Genomic DNA, 16,042 nt, shown 5'->3' with positions numbered 1-16,042 from the left:
ACACAATACTACGGTATCCTTAAAGGCACATTCATTTGGCAAACTCAAATGGCAAACTCAATTCCGTGTATGTTTCCCAAACAAATAATTCCATGAGTTAGTCTTGTGGTGTAATTAGGACACTACTGTAAGTCCAACTGTGTTGGAAACGTGTCTTTATTTAAAAAAAACTTGCCTGTTAGCTAGTCTCAACTCCCACCTGGAAGTCATTATCCCCCCCGCTTGGTCGCATGTATATGATGTCATCAACAAGTGACTGGGTAGTTCTTTGCTAACTAACACAGTTACACCATAAAGCGCTGCTTTTCTTTCTTTTTTTTTTTTTTTTACAGAGTATGGCTGCAAAATAACCCGCTATGGGACAAAGAAAGATGCAAGTGCTCGCACTTTGATAAATAAGGTTAGAAACACTACTGAATTTAAGAAATAACTCATTGCAAAGTATGGAGGTGCCATTTGTGTGGCTTTCTCCTCCTAGCCTCCACCTCCGGTCCTCATCAGTCCTTGCCAACAAGTCTTCAATCATGTAAGTGATAGTGGGACGTTTCATGTAACATTCAAGTCATGTAAAAGTGACATTAAATGTTTATAAATGCACTTCAGTCATTTGTATACATTTCAAGTTGTTTTCTGCATGTAAAACTATAGTTCTATTTTAATAGTGTAATGTGTATAATGTAATGTATTGCGAAAAAACAATGTAATGTTGGGGTATCTGGGACAGATTAATTGAATTTACAATTGATTTCAATGGGAAGGTAGTTGCAATTTTCAGACAATTTGGTTTTAGATTCATAACAAAAAACAAGGTACCACTGCACAACGAAACAAAAAATGTTCTCTGCAAAGTATAATCTAGAAAATTATTAGATTGAATAGATCAGAAATTAAATAAATGTGCCAACCCAAATGGAAAAAAGGACAACCCAAAGTGTTGCAGGAACAGTCATTGTCAAGCCTACACATTTGCAGGTGGTCTAAAACAAATGTCTTCATTGGTTTTTTACCTGATGATATCGGGGTTTTGCCACTACATGTGAACGTTTCACTGCCAATGTTGAAGGTAATGACTGTCTGTAGGTATTTGCAGTCCTGACTGACAGTGGCTATGAAATGTCTTGCGATGTACTCATAAAGCCGCCAGCCATCACTTCCTTTGAAGAAAACATCAGAACAACAATGTCATTGTTTCATAGTGTGCAATAGCACGAGATACAGTACATGCATCCATCTATTTTCTATGGCGCTAGTCCTCACTAGGGTCGTGGGGCTTTGCTGGAGCCTATCCTTCAGAGATGGGGTAAACCATAGACTGGTCGTCAGCCAATCGCAAAGCACATATAGAAAAATAACCATTTACACGCACATTCACACCTATGGACAATTTAGAGCAGGGGTGGGCAAACTTTTTCACTCGCGGGCCGCATTGAGTTAAAAAAATTGGCCGGGGGGCCAAACTATATATTTGATACATGCACACTATTTTACGGTTATAATTCTGACGGTCCACCTGGAATTACAGTGTCATACAATCTGCTATATGTGCTTGTGTCCTTTTTTCAGGAGCACTTTAAACATCAGACCACATCAAACAACAATTGATTTTTACTTTTTTGTTCTACTGAATTAAGGATGTGATACACAATGTGAACTATGAACGCTGAACCATTGACTATTAAATAATATGCCAACATTCCTCCTTTTTTACTTCCCAGACATGGCAGTGGGTAGGTTAAATTGTGTGTCACATATTTTTTGACTTGTGTTTGTTTGGTACCATGGGTGAGGTAGTTGTTTGGATCGCTGTATGTGAAAAACTATTTAAACCATCAAAAAGTTATCTCAGATTGACTGACTCTTGACTACTTGCAAGTCATGTTGCCAGCTTGTATGATTGAGGTTTAAATACTTTGGAAGCAACTGGCGGGCCGGATTCAAACGCTTGGCGGGCCGCATGTGGCCTCCGGGCCGTAGTTTGCCCACCCCTGATTTAGAGTCAGATACAGCACATATACATACGAAATTAATGAATGTGGTGCTGTACGAATGAAAGACAATATATTACATGGAAGGAACTCAATAGCGCGTCACAGAACAAGAAAACGCTCTGGGCCGCCAATGCATACTTCCCACAGCACGCTCACTAGTGAGTTACAAAAAACTGATAACCCTTTTTTGTAAATGAAATGCATGAATAGGTACCATTAGAGGTTAAATAGTAATATAGGCGTTGTACATACCCATCCATCCATTTTCTATACCACTTATCCTCATTAGGGTCGCGGGGGTATACTGGAGCCTATCCCAGCTGACTTTGGGCGACAGGCGGGGTACACCCGAGATTGGTCGCCAGCCAATCGCAGGGCACATATAGACAAACAACCATTCACACTCACATTCATACCTATGGACAATTTAGAATCACCAATTAACCTAACATGCATGTTTTTGGAATGTGGGAGGAAGCCGGAGTACCCGGAGAAAACCCACACACGCACGGGGAGAACATGCAAACTCCACACAGAAATGCCCAAGGGAGAATCGAACCCAGGTCTTCCTGATCTCCAGGCTGTTACTGTGTTGGCCAACGTGCTAGTTGTACATATTAATTTCTCTAAATTATAACTACTTCTAAGACCCACCTAGTTCTTCTTCTGAGGCTGCACGTGTGGGGGTAATGGGTGGATGGTCCCCAGCATCAACTCCTTTTCTAGGATGATTTATTCCATTGGAAAGTATATTTTTCACCTAAAAACGAAGCAAAATACAATTTTGGTAAGAAAATTTGAATTTACAGTCATGCCGTGATCCATCCATCCATCCATCTTCTTCCGCTCATACAAGGTCGGGACGCGGGGGCAGCAGCCTCAGACCAGAAGCCCAGACTTCCCTCTCCATGTCTACTTCGACCAGCTCCTCCCAAGGGATCCTGAGGCATTCCCAGGCCAGTTGAGAGACATAGTCTCTCCAACGTGTTCTGGGTCTTCCCTGAGGCCTCCTATTGGTCGGACGTGCCCTGAAAACTTCCCCATTGAGGCGTCCGGTGGGCAGCCCTGGCGGAGTCCAAACCTCAATGGAAACAAGTCTTGTCTAATTGCCGGCAGTGAGGACCAACTCTGACACTGGTCATAGAGGGATCAAACCATGCAAATTAGGCGGTCTGGTACTCCATATTCCTGAAGTACTTGCCACAGGATTCCTTGAGGAACATGGTCGAATGCCTTCTCCGAGTCCACAAAACACATGTAGACTGGTTGGGCAAACTTCCATGCACCCTCAAGGACCCTGCTGACAGTGTAGAGTCGGCCTACTGTCATGTAGTCATCAATACATTAAAAACAAAAACCTTAAAATGTGTGAAATGCAACACAAGTTGAGCAACAATCCATAGGAATTAAGCAGGTATGTAAGAGCGAGGGTAAAATGCAGCCAGTCAAATTGACTGTCAAATCGCTTCATCATCAAGTGTGGTAACCTTTTGACTTAACCTGAAATTGTATTTACCTCATTTTAATTAGTAAAAGTTTGTGTAAGATTCAACCTACACATAATCCCATGGTGGTAGAGGACCCCTGATGTAGTAGAAAACATGGTGAATGATAAAACAGCTGCTACAGTGAACGTTGGATGTGTCTCACAGGACAGTGTCAGAAATCAAATAGCAATGAGCAGGAAGGAAGAAAATACTGCAATTTTTGACACTGCTATCTATTCCCAAACAATACATGTTCATTATCTAATTTCACCTATTATAGTGAGTTGATAAGAAATTCTTAATGATATTGTCTAACAACAAACATTTTCTTGTCGCGTTATTAATACACTGCATGAGTCCAAGTGTGTTCTTAATTTTTTATTCATTTATTTATTTTTTTTTAAATCACAAAACGTCCTTGTTAGCATTTTATTAGCTTGCTAATATATGGAAACAGGAAACAGAAGTCAAATCCTTTGCCGGTCTATGATGTCATAAGCAGGTGACTGTAGTTTCTTGCTAACTACACAGCTACACCACAAGTCTCAAAAATGTTAACACAAAATAACTTTTTATAGATTGACAATGATAGTTTTACATGCATAAAACAATCCTAAATGCATATACAGTAAATGATGAATGAAAGGGATAAATTAACATTTAAACTTACTTTCACTTTCATTGAAGATACGATTGTTGCCAAAGACACGATGTGGCAGCAAGACCAACACGGACACCACTTTGGTGTTTTGCTATGAATTATTTCTTGAATTCAATACCATTTCTCACCTTCTTGTTTTTTGCATGTAAAACTGCATTTGTAAAACTATAAAAACATGTTTTTTGTTAACATTTTTGGCTTTCTGGGTTGAATTATAGTCGTCCCCTGCCACATTTAGCCGTTTGAATTTCACAACTTTACTATCACAGTTTTTCAAACGTATATTAATTAATAAATCATGCTGTTTTATGGTAGAATATGGCCTGTTATTAGTCCAAATTAGGAAATTTCCTATAACGGCACAATTTTTTTGCCGTGTGATTAATGTGCGCACATCCTGCTTGACCCTCGGCCCACACCGTAGTTTGAGGAAACGCAGCGGTGGATGTGGAGCCACTAGCGGGAACAAATACAGAAATTGACAAAGCAAAGGATATTTTGAATGTTAAGTTTAGCTTCAAAGCCCTGGCAGATGGCTCGCAACATGTTATTTGTATCTACCGTCGCTGTGAATTGAGTTGTCATGGAGTACATCAACTGCCAGAGAGAAGTGAGAAAGTACTGGAGCACTGCCGATATTTTTTTACTGTCATTTATATAGTGGTACCTTGGCATACGAGTGTCTCAACTAAGTGTTTTTTAGATGCGAGCCGTCTTTTTGCTTTGAACTGTGAGCTAAAATTTGGGGTACAAGCTGCTAGTTACCGGCAGGCATAGCTGAGGACAGCTATTTGGGGCCTTGTGTCAATGTGACCATGACTGAAGACGAGAACAGATTTAAATAGCGTTAGCAACACGCTAGCTAGTCACCAGGAAAGGTTTTCTGTATTTTGAAGGTCGGATAATATCGGCTTCCGCCACGAGATGGGGCCAATTCGGTTGCAGTATATCATTCGTAACTCTGCGCCACATTCCAACACGGTAGGTGCAGTAATGCACCTCAAAGCTGGTTGCCACTTGACTCCCCGACTCCCGCCACCTGCAACAACAACAAGATACCACACCACCATGCAGACATACTGTATCTGCGGTGTACCGGGGTAAGGTTAGCTTCATGTTGGATATTCGGCTCCGTAGCTACAGCGGTAGTCCCACCTCACTGTGCCAAGACTGCTGTGTCATGGTGCGGGGAGTTGCCAGGAAGTGCCGTTCCAACCGCTGGTTGTTTCCACTCTGGACCGTCAATAAATTACTATTGCGTTGAAGAGAGTCTTGGGCCTTATGATTTTCGCATTAACGGAATCGTGGAATTGCAACATGCAAACATGTCGAAACAGAGGAGAAAACCCTTGGAACTGTGTTTGTGTGTGTGTGTGTGTGTGTGTGTGTGTGTGTGTGTGTGTGTGACTCAGCCTGGATGAGTGTGTGTGTGTGTGTGTGTGTGTGTGTGTGTGTGTGTGTGTGTGTGTGTGTGTGTGTGTGTGTGTGACTCAGGCTGGATGAGTATATTTTCACCGCTTTAATGTAAAGACCACTTTACAATGCCCACTGACGACGTGCAGGTTCTGAGTCTAAAAAGACGAGAGGCACGTTTACTCTTGCACCCTGCTGTATCAACCCTCAATTGCAATTCTCAACACACGCAACACACTTCGGGCCTTCAAAATAAGAGCTCTCTTTGTCACATTTGTCTAATTGTGATACAGGTAAAAACAAAATAAGGGTGTCATAAAATTATCTGTGACTACATCTTCCTTAATCACAAGCCCAGCATTACACTTATTCAATTCCACAAATTTGTTTGTAACAAAAGCTTATTATTATTATTATTATTTTAATTAAAATTTTTTTTTTAAAGGATCGGGACCAGATTGGATCGGCTCGGCAAGACTATAAAAAAAATCGGATCGGAAGCCAAAAACTGTGGATCGGGACATCCGCAGTATTTACTTACATACAATTCAACAGCTGTATGTAAGCTAAGGAAGAAATGAGCAGAGCAAGCACACACCAGCAGCAGGTGGCGGAGTTGCTTCTCTTTTATCTGTACAAATAATGTGTTCATGTATTCATGGTCTCTTACCTCCTCTGCCCACAAAGGACAGTTGGTCTGCTGCTTCAGTGTTCCCTTCAGGTCAAAGTTTTCCGGATAGTGGGACGTTTCAGTACGAGGATAGCTTATGAAGCCTTGTGTGTACAAGCGTTCAGCAATCTGCATAGTATATTGAGGACCCAAGCCTGAGACATAAATAAAGATGGTTCATTTCAGTTCCAATATCTATTCTGGGCCTTTGTTAAAGGTGCTGTCTTCCTTGGTTAGATACTGCATGGGGGGTGCCAACTTTCCAATGTGCTGCTTTATTAAAAACCCGCCCTCTTCCTGCTGTACCATTGCAAGCCACCCCCCATATAACACACACACATGTGCATTAATTCTGTTTGTTGGCAGCTAATATAGCCCTTGTAGGAAAAATGCTTCCGACAAGTACTGTACCGGTATACCCGACAGCGGTGAGTGAAAGTCATGAACACTAATAATTTTATTCCAGACGAACGCACATTTTTACAAAGTTTTACTTTGCTTTGTGACAGACATCTGTTTGCTCAAGCCGTTCTTTGAAACCACTATTGGTAACATTTAGTGCTTCTCGGAAATTTGTGAAATCCTTGAAGTTTAAATGTTTCTGTTGTTTTACCATGATTTCCCTATTTCATCATCACCACTTTTTATATGGTTATCAATTCCATGTACGTGTTTCATGGTACTTTTTGAAGTAGCCCCAAAACTACATGAAACATGGGATTAGGCGACAGTGCGCAAGCGGGAGACAAATATATTGCCTCCTTGATTTTTTTCAAGGAGGCATTTTTCTGTGTATGTATTACTCTTTTGAGCGCATATTGCTTTGAGAAGCCAAACACTTTATTTAAATGACCCAGCAACTAAGCGGAACTACAGTCATGGAAAAAATGATTAGAGCACCCTTGTTTCTTCAGTTTATTGATCCATTTTAACGCCTGGTACAACTAAAGGTACATTTGTTTGGACAAATATAATGATGATAACAAATAGAGCTCATAAGGGTTGAATTTAAGAGCTGATATCTAGCAACTTCCATGGTTTTCTTGATAATAACTAGAGTTCTTACATGAATAGCTATAGCTTTGTACTGCCAATACACGTAACTCTTATGAGCTATTTTTGTTGTCCTTGTGATATTTGTCCAAACAAAGGTACCTTTAGTTGTATCAGGCATTAAAATGAACAAGAAACTGAAGAAACAAGGGTGGTCTAATCATTTTTCCACCAATAGGGGGTGACATTGAAATTGTCCTTTCATTTTCAATTCAATTTTTCATATAAATATTTAAAGTAAATGTGTGAATTTATGGAAAAGTCCTGATATATAGCCTACATGTCCTGAATGAGCTGGGGGGCGGGGGGCAATGTGGGAGGAGTTGCCGGACAAAAAAAATGACTGAATTTGAAATGTTGCAAAGTAAAAATGCAGACTGAGTGTTGAAATGTATAAAGAAGCTGAATGGCTACAGCGGGAGCGAGGATCAAACCTGGGCCATGTCACCAAGTAGAATAAGCAAAATGTTACAGTCATGGAAAATGGAAAAAGATTTCCCACTTGTTGGGAGCCCAAATAAATTTCCCACTCATTAATTTAAATGTGGACATTGTTTTGAAAAGTGCTGATAGCCAACGTATGCTGAATGAGCTGAACATTTTGACATTGGATTGGTTTGAATCTGCTGAGAAATGTGGAAGAAGTTAGCGGAATGAGGAAGAATAATAAGAAGTAGAGGAATAAATACATGAACAGTGCATAATTTCATATGTGTGAATGTTTCTCAGTATTCACGTTTGGTCATTTGGTCACAATACAATCAAACAGCAATCAAACAATGTTTGGAGGATTCCCAAACTTTCAAGTAGTTCTCGATGCTAGCCGGTGGTGTTTTTGTTATATTTTTTGGCTTGTCAAAGTGTCATTTGGAGCCGAAGAGGGACAGCACCTTTAATCAACCAAAAAAAATGCATTTTTCCATGCTATCATCAAACAGTTTTTCTGCATCAATACACATCCAGTCCAATAGTTTGTCTGTCTTAATTCTCCTCCTCTCAATCAGTCCCCATGTTTGTTGTTTGGGGGCGGAGTCATATTCCTGCATTGGACTGTGTTCAGCAGTCAGGCCTTCTTAAGCCATGCGGCCGCTACAATTGGTTCCGCAACACAACAGTCTGGCATATGGACTGTTCCCTGTACAGCAGTCCGGACCGTCTGAACGTCTATGACGACTGTTCACTGAAGCAGCCACATGGCTTAAGAAGGGCTGATGTGGCTCCGCCTCCCGAAGACCAAACATGGGCACTGAAAAAGAGGAGGAGAAATACAGCAGAAAGGCTAGCAGGAAATGCCAAGGACAGGAGTATGACAGACTTGAAAGGAAAATTGCACTTTTTTTTGGAATGTTGTCCATCATCCATAACCCTTATGTTAAATATCAACACACGACTTTTCTGTGCGTTCTAAATAGAGAAAAACTCCTAGCGTGAGGCAGCTAACAATGCACGTGTCTGCCTATACAGCCCCTCTATTAAAACACCTCCAACATCGTTTTATCGTTTCATATACATGCTGTGACCATGTAGTAACAGGTACATTCATGATAACATGTAATACTTGCAGTATTTTGCCGTATTTTGGCCATTTTAAGCATGAGCAGAACTTCCTTCCCGGGCGCATTGATTTAACCTAGCAACATAGCAATGAATGCTACACCTAGCTCTAACTTTTCCAAAAACAAAAACACAGCAGCAGTGGTCCAATGTGAATGCTCCAATATGTAGCATTACCTTTCAGCAGTGACCTGAGGCGTTGTGACCGAGTTTGCAGTGAAGCTCGTTGCTAGCTGGTGTGGTGTGGCGATGTGTCACTACGCCAAAAAAGTAGTTATTCAGTGTCAGCACCTAAAATAACAATGTCACTGTGGCTTGGTTAATACAATATGCAGCTCACATTATGGAAATGAAGTGTTCTTGGCGGTTTTTAGAGGGTTTTTCAGAAGGCTTTATAGGCACAAGAGTTATGTCCCATTACGTGCATTCTTAGCCGCCTCTTTTTATCTGTTTTTATATCTTTAGAATGGACAGAAAACAGAAAGACGTGTGTGTTCATGGCTCACATAAGGATTGTAGATAATGACCAAATTTCCAAAAAAGTGCAGTTTTCCTTTAACACATCTTATAATAATAGTATAAATAAGGCAGCTGTAATGAATAAGTAACAGGAATGTCATGTTATCAAGTGCAACATACCCAAGGCAGAGCTTGCCACTCTCAACATCTCTACTGTGTTTAAAGCCTGGGGTCTCTGCTTACTCTTCTCCTTCTTAGTCACAGACTCCACCTGTAGTAGAAGTGCAGATTATTTTTGTCCAAGAAGTACTATGTGTTGAAATACACGGTACAATTAGACTGTCACTTGGATCAACATAAACAGGTACATTAAGAACAGAGACAAACATTATGCAATATCAAACTTTCATTAGAATAAAAAAAAAGTGAATACATTGTTGTCAACGTGCAGTTCCACATTCATGATTCAGCATTCACGGCCTTGCAAATTTGCTGATTTTTGGTCATATTTGTTGTTTTTATAAATCCGTGATAGTAAAGCGTAAAATATACATAAAATACATACACTGTACAGAAAAAGCCTACAAAGCACACATATACAGCACGTAGGTATACCTAACACATATGCTGAACCCATATAACAAAGTGATATCGGTGCCAGAGGGCGGCGCTCTGCGTGTGCGAGGCTTCAGCAGGATTAGCTTCTACAGTAACCTTTCTTAAAACTCCTAGAAACTTGCAGCGAGGTGAACACAAGTTAATACAGTATATGGCTGTACGTCATTATTGGAATTACACCAGCCAAGCAGTGTGGATTATGTCCGGGAGGACACAGCGGACGCATGTGAGGCATATATAGGGTGTAACCTTTTAGCGTTTAATACACAATATTGGCTTTTTACCGACATCCAATATACCTATTGTGCAACACTTCATTACCAACACAGATATTCACCAATACTGATATTAGCAGCACATCTTTCCTCAAACTAATGTTAGGTGACATCTTGTCACATGATGCTCCTTTTACTGTGATGCCACTTGATGCATTGCACAAATAAAAACTCTTTGTACAAATACTGCAATATGCAATGCAAGTTATACAAAAAGTGTCATATTTATTTATTTACCTGGGCTTCCTTGGATGTCTTGACCAGGCTGACAAACATCTGCCCCACATCTTTGTCAAAGACTTTACCCCGGTTCCAATCAAGAGTAAGCGGGGTGTCCTTCCCACGGAACACCTGAAAAAACATTCCGATCAGTGTACCACCAGGACAATATAGATGCCGTAGAAGGGGGTGGGGGATTTACCTTTACATGTATAACCCAGTAGTTCTCTGGTTTGAAGGACTGGATTTTGTCATGACGTTCCACACAGAACCCGAGAGTTGGAGTCTGGCAAGGTCCAAATGATATTAAAGACGAGTCCAAATTTCCATATTTTCCTTGGAAATATTTGGTTTGGAATCTGAAAAGAATGTAACAACTTAAGACTAATATTATCTACAGTAAGACCAGCTGTCCACAAACTGCGGAACAGGTGTCACACTTCGCAGGACAGGAGCGTGTACTTCCTGTCCTGCGCCATTATTCTGGCAAGCGATGCTTCCGGGGTGGTGGAAGGAACTGCCACTCCACGCCTGGTGGCCGCACAGCTGCGGTCAATAATAATCACTGACAGTTAAAAGACCAGCGCCGTCGTATGCGCCGCGCTGGTTCATTGTTGTTGTCATTTCCATCGTTGATTTTCCCGTGCTGTCACCTGCCTGTTTATAGTTGGTATTATTTTCCCCACAGAGTTTTTCCTCTGTCACTTTTAGTTTGTTCCTGTCCTGTGCAATAAAATTACTTTTATTTTTGCACTTTGCCGCCTTCTCTCTACACCCTGGGGGTCAACCTGCCGACAGCTTCAACGTATCGTGACAACAGGTCCCTAAATCAGCACAAAGTTTTAGAAGAAAAAACTGTCTAGTGTCAGATCAGCCTGAGTGTAAGCCAAATTAAACGAAAAAAGGTGCAACCTTAAGATGTAAATAGCTCTAACTACAATTTAAAAACGCACAACAACTTGAAGGTCCAACAGTCATTATGTTTGACGTCACACAAGATATCAGGAAATCATGTGAGGTGTGTGACGAAATCTCATGTCACAACATCTCATGAGATTAAAATATGACAAGACCTGTCTCGCGGGCACAGTACACCCAGAAGTCTATCACACTGTAAACTATGGCATTACAGTTGTGGCTGATGATGCACGTAATATGGAAGTGCCAAAAAGAATCTTTGGGCCTTTCAGGTGGAAACTGTGAAGTATTTTATCGTTTCAGCCTTCCATCCAGACGGTGTTCTGGGTGCCCCGAAACGATATTCCAGAGTTGGAAAATCTGATAACGCCGTCACCGCCCTGTCACATGACCAGAAGTGACCAGCTGTGTACTGCTGCTGAAAAGTCAACATAATATCTGAATATTTCGACTGGCATGATTCCCAGTCCACATTCTCCTGATATTTTTTGTCTTTGAAGTAATTTCACTTCATCGTAAATCTAGACAGGCTCGACAAGCGCATACGTTTTTTCTTCCTCTATAGTTTTGGTGTGTCATGTGGTTCTGTCTGTGTCCGTCTCGTTTTCACCCAGTGATCTGTTCCTGTGTGGACGTTACGACTTACATTCAATCAACACAGAAATCCATCCAATCCATTTTTTATGCCGCTTATCCTCATTAGGGTCACGGGGGTATGCTGGAGCCTATCCCAGCTAACTTTGTACACCCTGGACTGGTTGCCAGCCAATGGCGGGGCACATATAGACACAACCTATCTACCTACCAACCTATGGACAATTTGGAGTCGCCAATTAACCTAACATGCATGTTTTTGGAATGTGGGAGGAAACCAGAGAAAACCCACGCATCAACAGGGAGAACATGCAAACTCCACACAGAGATGCCCAAGAGGAGTTTCGAAGCCAGGTCTTCCCGATCTCCTGACTGCGTGGCCAACATGCTAACCACTTGGCCACCGTGCGGCCTAACACAGAAATCACAGGGCTCTATTCATATGGTCGTCGTATAGTGTCAGGAAAAGACTAGTTCTGTGCCAGGCTGTCACACTGGACACCTTCGAGAGGGTGGCTGACAGAAGGATGTTGGCTAAGCTCATCCACAATGGACAACACCTCTCACCTGCAACGACACTGTGGAGGCACTGAGCAGCTCCTTCAGCAACAGACTGTTGCATCTGCAGTGCAGGAAGGAGCATTACTGCAGGTCATTCACTGCCCACATTCATAACACTTTATAAACCACATTTGTAAATAATCTGTCATCTCTTTTTTTTAATGTGTGTTCTTAAAGTGTATTTTTGCCGAGTTTATACTGATTCAAACAGTGACACAGATGTAAAGGGGGAGAAATTAATATGGCAAAATCTACAGGATACGTGGTGTATAGAGGGAAGGGGTACATATACCGGGTGAAGGCACAGCCAATGCGTAGATCCAGTTCCTGCCGTGCATCCACAGAAAGGGATTCATTGTGGTTGGGCTCTCCAAGATGGTTCATAGCGTTCCAGATGTCAGTGTCAGTAATGGAGCTGAATCTGGCACGGTAAACGCTCCTCTCTCTACCACCTCCCTTCATGACGGGCTGTACAGCATCAATAACCTAAGAAAAACAAACGTAATACGTAACATGACGCCTGGACGCATCCCGGTGTGTAGAAGCATATCAAACAGCCGTATTTTAACAACAAAACTTCATTTTTGTATTCACAAATGAATGAAAATACACTGAAAATCATACTTGTTATTCAGTGACTGATACATCACCTACAGTCTTTAAGCTAGACAAAATGAGTTTCCTAATGAAACAACACTGCTGTCTAAAATAACACATTTTTCAATCCACATAAGTATCATCATTACAGTTGCACATTACTTACAGGCATGTAGTCTCCAAGGCAGAAGCATATTAAAAAGTTTTTTGTAAAAAAAAGGATCCATCATGCTCTGTATCATTCAATTTGTGTGCTTATTGCTGGGTTTCAACCACGTGACCGAAAGGCAGTGTGTGTCAATTTCCGGTGAGCAAATGGCAATCAAAAAAAGACTATGATCACATTCACACTCAGTATGCTTGTACAATATTTGGCAAATTGAAGCGAAACCGATGCATGCTGAGTGTGCATGGTGTGTTGCAAAAAAACAATAATTAGTTGAACACAAAACGGTCAAACAGCAGTGAAAGCTTATCTTCCGCATCAGACATGAATGTAGCAGATGAAAATAATGCTTCTAACATGTCAATTTGCACTGTTAAACTCAATGAGTCTGCATAAATACATTCTTGTATGTGCACTTCATTGTTTTGCTGCACTGTTTGGCAAAGTGTGAGCTCCGTAGCCAAGCCCGAGGCGTTTCCAGGGTGATGGTTTCCGCTAGCTGTTTTAGTCCGATTTCTCACACTATGTCCGGGATGTTCAAAGCCTTTACTGCCCTCTGTGGAGCATTGCTGGACATTCTTCCTGGTGTAATACATCGCTATTTTAGCCGGAGTGCTGCTCTGGTCAAAAGAACTAGACTGGAGAGGGACCAGGGACACCTCACCTGTCCGCCTTTGCGGCATCATGAGGTGGCAGAGGCAGGGAGGCAGGCCGAGGTGTGCAGAGCGGCCGGAGGATGCAGGCATGTGTCAACAAAGCAATCATGTCACAAGTTGTGCCACAAAAGTAGTTCCTCTGTGTTCCTCCCACAATAACAATAACTATATAATATGCAGGTCACCGCATGTAAATCGAGCACTGTTGACGGTTTTTAGAGGAGATGCTCTGATCAGGGTTTTATGCTGACGATTTCGATACCGATCATCCATGAGTGAGATCGGCTGATACCAATACCAATCACATGGGTTAACTGTACATTTTTCAATTTATTTATTATGAGTGGTACTGGCCATGGGCGCCGATGCACACAGCATTATCGTGTAGTGCATGTGCGTTTGTCTGTGAGACCAGCTGACTCTTAGACTCTGAGTCGCGTTTCGACTAGTCTAGTCCTCCTCCTCCTTCCTGCCTCCACTTGCGCTCCTGATCAAGACATCTCGTGAACGGTAGGATTGTTTTTGTTTTTCTGTTTTATTCATTTACAGTAATCTTATTTATTACCTTATTTTATATTGGAATGTTACTCTACTATGTTTAGGCTAACGTTTTCTTATATTTTTCCACCATATTTTGTGGACTTTGAATATTTTGAAGTGCCAAAGGGGTGAGTTTGGGAAGATCTTGGAACGGATTAGGCTATTTACATGTATTTTACGCTTCGTATAACATAAAATCCCTATAACATAAAGGTTCTCGGAACTGATTATTTACGTTGTAGGGGCGTCTACTGTATTTGTGTTTTATTTATGACTGGCAACATTTTAATCGTACACTACTTTATCTACCAAGCACATCTCCACTCAGAGTTCAAGTTGTTCACTTGAAAAAGTTAGTACGTACCCCATGAATGTGATATCTGCTCAGAATACTGCTTGTTCGTTTAAAAAACAAAATGTGACTGTGGTAAAAAGTCACATTTGGAGTCCGAAGACCAGAAGGGAGGCGGATAACTCTTGTTAGCTACCTAGCTAGCTGCCACCAATGTAAAGTCCAGCCAGTGACAGACAGGCAATGTGTGTAAACAAAGATATAAGAATAGTCGAAAGGAGATAAGCTTGGTAACGGAGTGATCAAACACGCTGGCATCGGTTGGCGTAGCCTGTGTCAAGCTCAATATGAGACAGGTCATTGTATTGGCAATCCTACGTGATACAGCAGACATGTAGCATTTGCCGCCGCACGCCAATTGGGTTTTGTGATCGGCTTTGAAAGGCGTTTATCGACATATGCTGATTACGTGTTTTTTTACGGAAAATTGGCGGATATTGATTAGTGGCCGATTGATCGGAGCATCCCTAGTTTTTAGAAGCTTTTTTAGAGGGCTTTGTAGGCGAAATACGTGAATCCCATTGCATGCATTATGCTAGCCTCATGCTAGCACGTTTTTACTATTTAAAACACACATAAAAGGGAAATACATGTGTCCTTGTCTCACATCAGAATTGTGGATGAGGGGCAAAATTAAAAAAAATAGATTACATTAAATAAATCATGTTTAAATAAGAATGATACAGTAACCCCCCCCCAAAAAAGGACAACGTTAAAAAACACAACAAGTTCAAAAAAGTTTTTCTGACCTCAAAACAGATGTTCTCGCCTTCTTTATCACAGTCCAACCATAACACCAAATAGTCACATCCTCTGGCCTCAACCTGAAAAGACAATTTAGGAAAGCATTAAAAATACAAAACACAAAAGATAACCTTTAGTAGTGAAGATTCCAGTCAGATACACCCTCACTCAGGCCATGTCTACACGTACACAGATATCCAGGACCACATCTTTTTCTCTGCGTTTGGGCCTTTCGTCTGCATGCAAATGTGGCTTGATGTGTGATTGATGTTGCTATTCCAGGCTTCTGATTGGCCAAAATTCACACATGAGCCAGTGAATGTGTTTTTATGTGGACAGAAACCAAAAACCGTGTGCAGTTCGCACTAGACAATGCACCTTATGGGCCGACGGTTTTTCAATACATTTTGCACTGTGTGTGTGTGTGTAAAAAGTGCACAGAAAGGCGAGAAATTGGGTGACAGAGTAAAGGATAGAGTATATATTGGAGACTATAGGCAACAACAGGGTTTTTTTA

At 41.3% G+C, this 16,042-nt stretch overlaps 1 protein-coding gene across 5 annotated transcripts in view; it reads right to left on the bottom strand.

The window, feature by feature from the left end:
- The window catches only part of top3b (DNA topoisomerase III beta), a 59,486-nt gene that overhangs the window by 23,974 nt on the left and 19,470 nt on the right, over positions 1-16,042 (bottom strand). For all 5 annotated transcript variants that reach the window (XR_008570046.1, XM_054773296.1, XM_054773295.1 and 2 more), the window contains exons 4-11: positions 15,531-15,605; positions 12,763-12,956; positions 10,600-10,756; positions 10,416-10,529; positions 9,466-9,556; positions 6,220-6,374; positions 2,643-2,748; positions 1,008-1,154 (exon numbers count right to left, since the gene is read on the bottom strand). Coding sequence is in view for 4 of the 5 variants with exons in the window: in XM_054773296.1 (XP_054629271.1) it covers positions 1,008-1,154; positions 2,643-2,748; positions 6,220-6,374; positions 9,466-9,556; positions 10,416-10,529; positions 10,600-10,756; positions 12,763-12,956; positions 15,531-15,605 (1,039 nt within the window). In the remaining variant the exon portion in view is untranslated. The remainder of the gene's footprint in view (positions 1-1,007; positions 1,155-2,642; positions 2,749-6,219; positions 6,375-9,465; positions 9,557-10,415; positions 10,530-10,599; positions 10,757-12,762; positions 12,957-15,530; positions 15,606-16,042) is intronic.

Source organism: Dunckerocampus dactyliophorus, chromosome 4, assembly GCF_027744805.1.
Source record: "Dunckerocampus dactyliophorus isolate RoL2022-P2 chromosome 4, RoL_Ddac_1.1, whole genome shotgun sequence".
NCBI lineage: Eukaryota > Metazoa > Chordata > Actinopteri > Syngnathiformes > Syngnathidae > Dunckerocampus > Dunckerocampus dactyliophorus.
Note: the sequence above shows the minus strand (reverse complement) of the source record. Positions and strands in the feature narration are given on the sequence as shown.